This window comes from Orcinus orca, chromosome 20, assembly GCF_937001465.1.
Source record: "Orcinus orca chromosome 20, mOrcOrc1.1, whole genome shotgun sequence".
Lineage (NCBI taxonomy): Eukaryota > Metazoa > Chordata > Mammalia > Artiodactyla > Delphinidae > Orcinus > Orcinus orca.
The window spans coordinates 44,638,262-44,650,042 of record NC_064578.1 but is presented as its reverse complement, the minus strand read 5'-3'; the positions used below and the strand labels follow the sequence as shown (position 1 = coordinate 44,650,042).

General features: G+C 42.8%; 1 protein-coding gene across 1 annotated transcript in view; it reads right to left on the bottom strand.

The window, feature by feature from the left end:
- Positions 1–268: 268 nt before the first annotated feature.
- LOC117198230 (zinc finger protein 239-like) overlaps positions 269–11,781 on the bottom strand; it is a 41,883-nt gene continuing 30,370 nt past the window's right edge. The window contains exons 9-10 of the mRNA XM_049703038.1: positions 1,119–1,156; positions 269–408 (exon numbers count right to left, since the gene is read on the bottom strand). Coding sequence (XP_049558995.1) covers positions 403–408; positions 1,119–1,156 — 44 coding nt within the window. The 3' untranslated portion in view covers positions 269–402. The remainder of the gene's footprint in view (positions 409–1,118; positions 1,157–11,781) is intronic.

Below are 11,781 nucleotides of genomic sequence, written 5' to 3'. Positions count from 1 at the left end.
TGCATGCCGCAACTAAGAGTTTGCATGCCGCAACTAAGAAGTCCGCATGCCGCAACTAGGAAGTCTGCATGTCACAATTAAGAAGTCTGCATGCCACAGCAAAGATCCCGTGTGCTGCAACTAAGACCTGGCACAGCAAAAATAATAAATATATATATATATATATATATATATATATTTTAAAATGTGCTAAATTCACCAATGAAAACAGTACAAATCCAGTTTAATTACCACCATGCTATAAGTCCCCAAGTACTTAAGAATATGTGCATTAAAAAATAAATAAACAAGAAGAAGAAAGAGAAGAAATGGGGAGAAAAAAAAACAGATGAGAGATTTAAAGGGATGTACTTGCCTTTTTACTCTGGCCTTCAGGGCTCCTTGCTGCTGGGATGTCCAGTCCTAACTCTAGACCAAGAAACAGGAGGATTTTAGAGTGATTAGTAGTTTCTCTATTATCTATAATTATTAAACCATTCTCAACAGTGTATGTGAAAAATTAAAAAACCATCACAGGTGACTAAGACAGAGACTACAATACTTACACTATCTATCTCCCAGTTACCTACCCACAGGCTGAAGGGTCATTAAACTCTTAGGGTCACTGTCTCTATTATCACTATGATACTATGATATCACTATGATATCACTATGATACCAACTATTATCACTATGATATCACTATGATATCACTATGGTCACAACCAAACCACCAGGTACTACACAGACTGCATGTCTCAGCTGAAATATGCTGGGCCTGGAGAAGCACTTATCCAGTGGGGGGACACCAGGAGGTGACACACATGTATCTGGGTGTGAGTTTGAATGAGTGATCAAATTCTCACGCCCACAGCTCCTCTGTCCCTCACTAGCACTGCAGTGTGTGGCCTCATGTCTTTTTGGGGGTGGAACAGGGAAGGGAATACACATTCCAGCTATACCATGGGGAAAGAGGGAGACACTTTGGGATTTTTTTCCCTGATTTCTGAGGGTCTTTTCTCGTTTCCCTCTGGGTTATGTTTAGACTTTCCTACTATCCACAGTTTTGCCGCCCCAAACTGTGGCCCAAGTCACCTCCTGGGCCTTTCTCAGTGTGAATGTTGAAAGCTTAGCCTTACCTCTTCAACCTCTAGCAAGATATGTTCAAAATTCAGACCTAAAAGAATAAAAAACAAGATTTGCCTGAGAAGGTTCAGCCTTTCCCTTCTGAGGGGAAGCCCTTAAGTAATATCAGCCCCGTCTCGCCCCTGTTCAACAACAACTCATGAGCCTTCTTCAGGAGCAGAAGGCAAATTCTTACCCAGGCCCAACTGCTTCCATGAAGTGTAGCACAGCACAGATACACAGAGAACAATAACCCAATATAATTTAATATAATACAATGTCAGGAAGAAATGCCCACCATGAAATGTTTAAACAATAAAGTTGCAGTTGGCAGGTGGCAGGTGGGTAGGAGACTCTAAGGATGGGCTGGGGAGTAGGTCCTGAGAAACTCCGTATACTGGTAGAGGTCAGGAGTGGGCAATCAGGCTTTGAAGAGACATATAAGCCAAAAATTACATCTGTGCAAACACACACAATTAAGATCACACCAGGTTGAGTGAGGTGGTTTAGGAATGACAGAAAGCAGAGGAAGAGGCTGAAAATGTGAAGGAGCTTTTCTGTAAACTGTTTCAAGAATAAATGCCAGCCACACCTCCAGGAAGTGTTCATAGCAGCATTTCTTCAATTAACGGGCAAAGGTTCGAGGAGCAAGGACCAGATGAAGACCAGGCACTTCTTCTGGGTCATTAATGTGAACCTGGCAACTCTGGATACCACCACTTTTCTCATGATGAATCAAAGGCACAGAGAGGTTCATTGCTGGGTTCAAGGTCAGATAGCTAACAAAGACTGGATCTGGGATTTAAATGAGGCCTTTGGCCTCCCAGGCCTGTGCCTAATGCTCAATTACTAAAAATCAACCTATTTGGTGATAAGTGAAATGAAAGTTATCTCTCCACATCCCTCAAGTTATTCTTTTTGTTTGGTATTTGCTCTGGGAGCTAGACATGACAGAAGAAAAATAAGAAAATGAAAACTCAGGAAAGCAAACACACTTCTAAACTGATGAATGGTCATAAAAGAAAATGCAATATACACGAGGATGAAAATGCCATTTGGCAAAACCAGTAAGATGAGTCTAAAGACTGGCTTCAAATGCATCTGACACAGAAGAACAGGGCTGCAAAAGAATCTCCTAATCTCTATTGAGGTGAGAAAAACAGAAAAAAATTAAACCAGAAAAAAAGAAAGGTCACAGACTGATTTCTAAATCACCGCTGAGTCCAAGACAAATGAGAAAGTCCGGCCCTGACCAATAAACCAGGGCTGAAACTGTGCACTTCAAATCTTGGGAAGGAGCCTGAGCCGTTCTATGTCCTAGACCCTTCTTACATCTGAGAAAGTCCTTGAATCCTTCTCAGAATAATGCTGTAAAATGCATGCCATAAAATTCATAGGATTTCAAACAACTACATAGAAATGCAGCTATCACAATATTTAATTTTTTTTGATATATTAATAGATGTGTCAGTATAAAAGTTTTTCTTTAAATGGCTACACATTGCTTGACACTCCTTCCATTGAGAGGTGGGGTCCACCATCTGTCTCCTTGATTCTGAGTGGACTTGTTTGAAACTAACAGAGCACAGAAGTAATTCTCTGTAACTTACAAAGCTGTCATAAAAGACCATGCAGCTTCCACCTTGATCACTGCAACACCCGCCTTTGGAGCCCTGTGCCTTGTAGTAAGTCTGACTACCACGAGACTGCCAGGCTCTGAGGAAGCCAAGGCCATATGGAGAAGTCATGTGCAGGCACTCCACTGGATAGTCACAGCTGAGCCCAGGCTTCCAAACATCCCAGCCCAGGCACCAGACACAAGGGAATGAGCCTTCAGATGGTTCCAGCCCCTAGTTCTTGTGTCTTCCCTGCTGAGGCCACAGACATTGTAGAATAGAGAAAAGCTGGCCATGCTTGTGTCCTGTCTTCATTCTTGATCCCTACAGAACCCATGAGCATAATATTTTGTTTGATCCACTAAATTTGGGTGTAACTTCTTATGCAACATAGTCCCTGGACCAACCATTTTAACACAGGAGTAACAACAGTGAGTGGCAGGTTGTCATTAGGAACCATCATTGGGAAGCAGTGATAACCATAAAGGCTACTTGGAGATGCTGTATTATGACATAAAAACTGCTATGGACTCTACTGCTAACAAAGTTCCATACCCAGGGAGCCTACATTTAGGACAGAAGGAAACACTCCATTTCAGTTAGATGGGACTCCCAAAATTTAGATGGGACTTTCTCATGGTCCTCTAAAATTTGGCTCATGGAACTGGGAGTAAGGACTCCTGAGTTAGAGGGAGCTAAAGGCATCAAAATGCTAGTCATAAAGGAGCTGAGAGTCACAAACTCAAGTTTGGACAAGAAAAGAGAGAGAAGAGAAAAGAATGATAACTCAGCAGGGAGGTCAGAGGCTACACAATCATGGTTTCCAGGCATCCAAGAAAAGGGACACCCATTTGAGTAATGGATTCAGTACAAAGATGTGGAGAAATATCAGGGGGAGACAGTGGTTAGTGCTGGATATTTCTGCAACTCTCACATAACAACAAAAACTCAATTTAGTTTTAGGTACAATGTCAGGAGCAGAGGGATGCTGAGGATTAAGGACAAGGCCTATAAAGAGTGTAAGGGCTGCTTTTTAAAAAGCCCACATTAGGTCTCTCATCCAAACGTATGAAATAAGTCCTATGAAAATAAGGGATCTACCAAGTAATGTTTTAAAAGAGCTGGGAAGGTGGTGTTATTACCATTATTAAAAGAGTCAAAACCAGGATTACATTTTTTTTATTGAAACATAGTTGATTTACAATGTTCTGTTGCTTTCTGCTGTACAGCAAAGTGGTTAAGTCACATATATACATACATATATATTCTTTTTTATATTATTTTCCATTATGGTTTATCTCAGGATATTGAATATAGTCCCCTATGCTATACAGTAGGACCTTGTTATTTACAGGGTTACATTCTTTAAACAAAACAAAATCCCCAAACCTCCTTAGCTGGCTGTACCTTTCACAAAAGCCATTCTCTATATATCTGCCAAAAAATAAGATTTTAAAGAAACTGGGAATCATTACTAACAATAAAATACCCAAATCGGAAATTTATTTTCCTTTAAAAGAAAAAAATTCCAAAGTAACTTGCTGTGATTTTCACAGCCATTTCTCAAATTAAGATTTTATGAACCCTGAGAAGTTGCCGTTAGGACAGCCAAAACTAAAATTTTGTTTCAGTGACGACAACAACAGCAACAAAATCCCAAAGCCACGGTAATCCGCTGTCCTTATCACAAGACATCCCACTAAGTAATACAACTAGCAAGAATGGAATTTTTTAAAGGTTGGGGCGCTACAGTATTAACACACTCTAAACCAGGAATTAATTTTATTTAATAAACCTGAACCCGTCGGCCAACCACCGCCCCCCCGCCCCCGCAGGGCGTTCTGAAACAACCTTTAACAAACCAACCAACCCTGCGAAAAAATAAAAAGGCGTTTTACCCGGGTGTGCTTTAAAAAAAATCCCCGTGTTTACTTTTAATCCCGAGACCCTGAGAGTCGGAGGTTGGGAAACCAAGTAGATTAGCCCAAGCGGTAGGCCGCCCACCAAGTTCTGTCGGAAAGGGGAAGGGCCCGGCCGCAGCTCGGAGTTTACCACTCAGATTCCGAGCCGGAGTCCCGGTTCCCCCCTTGAGAGCCGACTTCCCAGGCGCGCTGCATGGACCCGGAAGACTTCCCGCCGCGCGGCACCTCCCGCCCAGCCGGGCCCCTTGTCCAGCAGTCCCCTGCCAGGACAACCACAGCTTCGCTACCACGTTTAGTACAGTCCGCCAGGACTGCTTTTATTGGCCCGGCGCTCGCTGGGGCTTCTTGTGAGGGCGGGCTTCCGAAGGAAACGGTAGCCAATGGGAAACACGATCAACTGTTAATAGACAGAACACCGTTTCCAGGCAACGCAAAGGAGGAAGGCAAGAATGCAGGTATCCTCAAATATGTATAAACAGAGCTCTTAGCCAATGGATGTGCAAAGGAGGGGAGGTTTCGCTCACGCTGGCCAATAAGAAGCGTTTGCGGGCTTCCCTGGTGGCGCAGTGGCTGGGGGTCCGCCTGCCGATGCAGGGGAATCGGGTTCGTGCCCCGGTCCGGGAGGGTCCCGAATGCCGCGGAGCGGCTGGGCCCGTGGGCCATGGCCGCTGGGCCTGCGCGTAAAAAAGAAGTGTTTGCGGCCGACCCGCCTACAAACATTAACAAAAGGTGTCCTGGGAGTCTCAGCTTCAGAATTCCTGCGCTGGGCACCCCACCCGGACTTTACAATCAACCCTTCGCGCTGTTTGCTCCTTCTCTGAGATTTACACCCGGCGCTGGAGACCCTCCAGCCTTGTCCAGGTGCTACGACCCCGTTAACTCCGAGACCTGACTTTGCACACAGCCGGTCTCATAAGTAATAAAATTAAGGAAATGGACAAGGGGAGACATTAATGCAAGAAATCCAACAGACGCTTTCTATGAAGCTGCCCTATGCAAAATCGAGCCCAGGGGCAGGTTGCACGTTTCTAACCAGCAATCAATACAGAGTGGGCAGGCAGCAGACATTGCATTTAATTCAAATTACAGCCATTTCAGTGTTCTACAGCTTACCTCAGGTTCTGAGCGGAACGCTGCGCTTATAAGCAACAACCGACTGGTTTAATTTCAGCAAATTCCTTTTCGTGTGCGTATTTAACATTTTTCCATTTCAAAGGGGTCGTTGGCCTTGCTGCATTTTTTTTTCTTGGTCGCTTCAGAGACCCACGGTGCTCCTCGACTTTAATCTCCACCCACAGAGTCCAGGGCCCCATTCTTCCACTTGGAGACTGTTCCCAAAATAGTATTATTATAGTATATATAGTTTAGTATTATGCAGAAAATATGCATAAAAACCTTGCCATTCTTCGATATAGAACCCTACATTACAAGCTGGTGAAAACTGAGAATTTTAACCAGAATATGTTTTTCTTCTACTTGAATCCAAACATTTCTATCTCCTTTACAATTGTTGGGTAGAGTTTCAAAATCAAGCAATAAACTCCCTTAAGTTTATCCTTATGTACAGTGCCCCCTCCACATATGTAGGATCAAATGCAGGCCACATCCTTCGTAGCACCGAGGATTGGGAGACTTACATCCCAGATTATCCACCTCAGTGCCTTCCAAGGTGTTAAAATCAAACTGCTCACGACAGAAAATGGATGCCTCAAGAAGTGACAGTGACCCAGCAATTCCACTTTTAGGTATATACTCAAGAGAAATGAAAACATACGTCCACACAAAATCTTGTACCTGAATGTTGTTAGCATTCATAATAGCCCCAAAGTGGAAACAACCCAATATCCATCAACCGATGAATATATAAATAAAGTGTGGTATGTCCAGACAAATGAATAATAGTCAGCAATAAAAAGGAATGAAGTACTGATACATGCTACTGTGAAACAGAATAAAGGAAATCTCATTTAAAATGGAGGCGGAAGGGGGAGACCTCACACACTACCATTTGATTTCAATTACACACCCCAAGAGGAAGTGGTACAGACCTGAAGGGGAAGAATTCTCCTTGCCCAGCAACAAGCCCAGCCAATGAGAAACGCTGCACCATGAACTCTTTCATCCAATGGTTTAGTTCAAAACAGCCCCTCCCAGCCTCCTCCTTTTTCTGTTCCTCTCATTTGCCAGTTGTACTTGCCTATAGTTTTTCCTATAACATGCTTGTCCTGAAATGCAGTTCTTCGCTTCTCCTGAATAAGCCCATTTTGCTCATAAAATAACTGGCCATTTTATTTTTAAGGTCGACACTACACCATGGATGAACTTAGAAAACACTGTGCTAAGTAAAAGAAGCCAGTCACAAAGACCACATATCACGTGATTCCACTTACATGAAATGTCCAGACTAGACCAATGTATAGAGACAGAAAGTAGATTAGTGGTTGTCCAGGAGTAGGGGAGTTGGGAGGAAATAGAAGAGTGGATTTGGGATTTCTTTGGGGGTAATGAAAATGTTCTAAAATTGTGGTGATGTTTGCATGACTTTGTGAATATACTAAAAGCCATTTAATTTTTTTTGTAACCTACTTGTTTTTTATTTGAGATATAGTTCATATTCCACAAAACTTACCATTCACCAATTTTAAAGTGTACAACTCAGTGGTTTTTAATATATTCACAGGGTTGTGGAAATACCATCACTTACTCCTGGGCATTTTCATGACCCCATAAAGAAACTCCATGCCATTAGTAGCCACTCCCCATTCCCTTTTTCCTAGCCCTGGAGACCAGTGATCTACCTTCTGTCTCTATGGATTTGCCTATTCTGAACACTGCATATAAATGCATATATGCAGTATCTGGATATTACATATATGCATGCATATGATTTGCATACATATGCAGCCTTGTGTTTTGGCTTCTGAGCAATAATGTTTTCAAGGTTCATCCATGTTGTAGTGTGTCGTCAGTGCTCATTCCTCTCTATGGCCAAGAAAGATTCCACTGTATGGAGAGACACATATTGTTTATCCATTCATCAGTTGATGGATATTTGTTCTCTTTTTTGTCTGTTAGGAATCATGCTGCTCTTAATAGTCAGGTACACATTTTTGTGAACATATGTTTTCAGCTCTCTTGGGTATAAACCTGGCTGGTCATACGGTAACTCTACGTTTACTTTTTTGAGGAACTGCCAAACTATTTTCCAAATCTGCTGCGTCATTTTACATTCCCACCGGCAGTGTATGAGAGTTCTGATTTCTTGATATCCTGGACAATGCTTGTTATTGCCCATTTTTCTTTTCCTGTACTCATCCTAGTGGGTGTGAAGTGGTTTCGCATTGTGGGTTTGATTTGCATTTTCCTAGTGACTAATGAAATTGTGTATATTTTCACGTGCTTATTGAACTTTTGTATACCCTCTCTGGAGAAACATCCGTTCAAATCCTTTGTCCATTTTTCAATTGGGTTGTCTTCTTATTATTGAGTTGTAAGTGTTTTTTTATATATTCTGGTTAATACATCCTTAGCAGATATATGACTTGCAAATATTTCCTTCCATTCTGTGGATTTTTTCACTTTCTTGAGAGTGTTCTTTGACGCATGAAAGTTTTAAAATTTGATGAAGTCCCATTAATTTTTTTCCTTGGTTGCTTGTGGTTTAGATGTCATAGCTAAGAAATCACTGTGTACTCTAAGGTCATAAATATTTACATCTATGTTTTCTTCTTTGTTTTGTTTTGTTGGCTGTGCAGCTTGCAGGATCCCAGCTCCCCGACCAGGGACTGAACCCCAGGCCCTCAGCAGTGAAAGCGTGGAGTCCCAACCACTGGACTGCCAGGGAATTCTCACATTTTCTTCTAAAAGTTTTACAGGTTACATTTGGGTCTTTGATCAATTTGAATTAACTTTTGTATATGGTATTGTTAGGGATCCAACTTCATTGTTTTGCAGTGGTCCCGGTACCATTTGTTGAAAAGAATATTCTGATCCCATTAAATGAGCTTGTCACCCTAATTGAAATCAATTGCCTATAGGTGTATGGGTTTATTTCTGGACTCTCTAATCTGTTCCATGAATCCACATGTCTATCCTGATGCCAGTACCACATTGCCTGGATTACTGTTACTTTGCAGTAAGTTCTGAAATTGGGGAGTGTGAGGTCCTCCAACTTTGTCCTTATTCCAAGGTTGTTTTGATTATTCTGGGTCCCTTGCATTTCCTAGTGAATATTAGGATCAGCTTGTCAGTGTGTTTTTCCTCACTTTGCTTTCTCTCACTCAGTGTCTCCTGTGGGTGGGTCCACATTACTGTAGGAACCGTCCTGCGGTTTCTAGCGATGGCAGTTCACTCCTCTGAAAGGAGGGACTAACTCATGTCACGTGGTTATTCTTGGTTTCGTGGTCAAGACAAGAAGGTCTACCTTCGTGTCCACGAGAGGCAGCTGAGGGTACCAGCGCCCCTCCCTAAATGGCAGAGGGAAGCCCTAACTTGGCCGCGGGGCATTGTCAACCCAAAGCCGAGTCCGGGAAGGGCCGGGTGCCCCAGAGGCCGCCCCACGGAGCACCGCAACCGAGCAAGAGCGCCCTAAAAGCCATTTAATTTTACACTTTCAGTGGCTGATTTGTACGGTATGTGAATTATATCTCAATAAAACAGTGTCTATCTTTTTATATAGTATTTCCTCCAAAGTCCACAATTTTTTTTGTAATTGACAAAGAAATGAAGATTTAGTTCGTGTCATTTCAGATGCCCTAGGACCATTTTATTCTACCATTATTTCTAAAACATCTCCGTGGAGTTTTCCCACTAGTTCCTAAAGAATTTTACTCTTTTTAAGGTTTCATCAGAATATTTTTAAGGAAACAAAGTATATATTTAGTGATCTGAGACAAGTGAATGAACTTATGATCTGCAGAAGCCAAAAACAGATAATATTTTTAAAACCCTCATTCTTATATCTGCATCTTTAGTGTCCTTGAATTATATACAAGAATTGTGACTTCTATGATTAAAAATAAATGCGTATGACAAGGATTCAATAAAGGATAGGCACTAATAAACTGTACTCCATACTTACTGGGGTGAGGTCTTTAAAGTTGCTACTACAGTAAGAAAAAAGAAAAAGAAAAGGCAGAGAAACTGCATTGGCCAACAAGATGCTAAAATCTACCTAAGTCAGTTATTCAGCACACACACACTAAATGGATGTATAAAATGGTCAACACAGTCTCCTTGAATATAACCCCTTATTAATAGGTCCGTGGAGTAAGAGATGGTGTTCTACGGAGTCAGGGATGGGAGAATATGCATTATCAGTGATGGGGTGTCTGTGAAATCAGTGAAGGGGCTACGTGAAGGCCAGACCTGTGGGGTTATTGATCAGGATCTGTGTGTCAGTGGTGGGGAGTGTGTAAGGTCAGTGAGTCAGTATGTGTTCGGGGTCCGGCCAAGTGCACCGATACCACCCACCACTGGGTGCGGTCTGGAAGGACAGTGACACCTCGGAGTGAAGGGCGGGGTTGGTGGTGGTTTTTTAGAGACGGCAGACATCCGAACACCGGAGGCTTTTAGGAAGCAGTTTTTGTCTGGGTCGCATCAGGGTCCAATGGGAGACCTGGTGGGAGGTACTACCGGGCTGTAAATAACTGGTGAAGGCGGGGCCTCTCAACAACAAAGGAGCCAATTGGAGGCCTGGGATGCTAGGCCATTGCTGTGAGTGACCGGAAGGACAAGCCCTCCCCAAAACAAAGGGCCCCTGGGAAAGAAATCTGTGAACCAGCGGACACTGAGACATTGCTATGGGAACAAAGGGCCTTTCAGGTCCAGGATCAGATCCTCTCTCTGACGATTTCTCTTTGTCTAACTGGCGAACTTTCGTCCAGCGCGTCCCCATGAGGGTCCAGTGTGCCGTCTCCCGCCGTTTTCTCTAATCTGGGGGCTATGTGTTTTCCTACGTCACTGCGCGAGTCTCACTCGTCTCCTACCCCAGGCATTTGCCGCGTGTTGCTAGACATGCCCTCTCTCGCTCTACCCAAGAGAGCAGTTGGGATTTGGGGGAAGGGGGCAGGTGCGGGGTAGCTATGGCGGGGTGGGGTTGGGGGAGGGGAAGAGAACAGAGTCCTTTACCACACCGTAGCCCACTTAGATTCCCCTGTCTGTGACAGGAGAATCATCTTTTCGCAGGGTTTTAAATCTGAGGCACTTGGGGAGAGGGCAGAGTTGCAGCATGGCAAAGTTGGGGATTGGAACGGTGGAAGATGTGTCAATGTGAGTCGGTATCATTATTCCTGGCACCCTATATTTGCCTGCTCAGGTTTCCCAGTCTGTACCAGGTGCACCGCTGACCCGCAGGGGTCTGAGGGGAAGTCAGTCCCAAGTCTCTGCTCCCCTGGGCTGGACTGGAATTTGGTCCCAGAGGCTTCAATCTCAACGTACACATCCTGGGTGGAGGGGATAGTGTCTTCCGACTTTTAAATATTCAGTTTTTGCATAGTTACATTTATCAGTCTCTTCCTTTATGGATCCTGGGTTCTCTTTCTTATATGCAAAGATATCCTCGTGCTTAGATTTTTTAAAAAAACTTTATGTTCACCTAATTCTGTTATAGTTTTGATTTTTTAATTTCCCTTGGAATTTATTTTGGGGTACGGTGTAAGGTAGAGATGTAACTATTTTTTTCCCAGATGGATAAACAATTGTCCAAACACCATTTACTGAAGAGTCATCTTTTCCCCCTCTCTTCCATGTTTGTTACTCTCCCAATAACACAATGAAGTTCTGCAGACTATCTGACTTCTGATAGGGCAAGTCCTTCCATTATGTAATTATCTTCCAAAACTTTTCTGGCTCTTCTGGCCCATTTTGTCTTGCAAATGAGTATCAGGATGGGCTACTCAAATTCTACTAAAGAAACGATGCTGGGATTCTGATTGAAATGGCCTAGAATTTATAGAATATTTTAGAAAGAACTGACATTTTAACATTAAATCTACCTATTGGGAATTATGGTATCTGTTTCCTTTTATTCAAGTCTTCTATGTCTTTCAGTAAAATCTTATACTTTTATTCAAGTAGATCTTCCATAATTCTTTTTAGACCTATTCTGGCTTTATTCTAAGACCTATTCTTAGACCTAT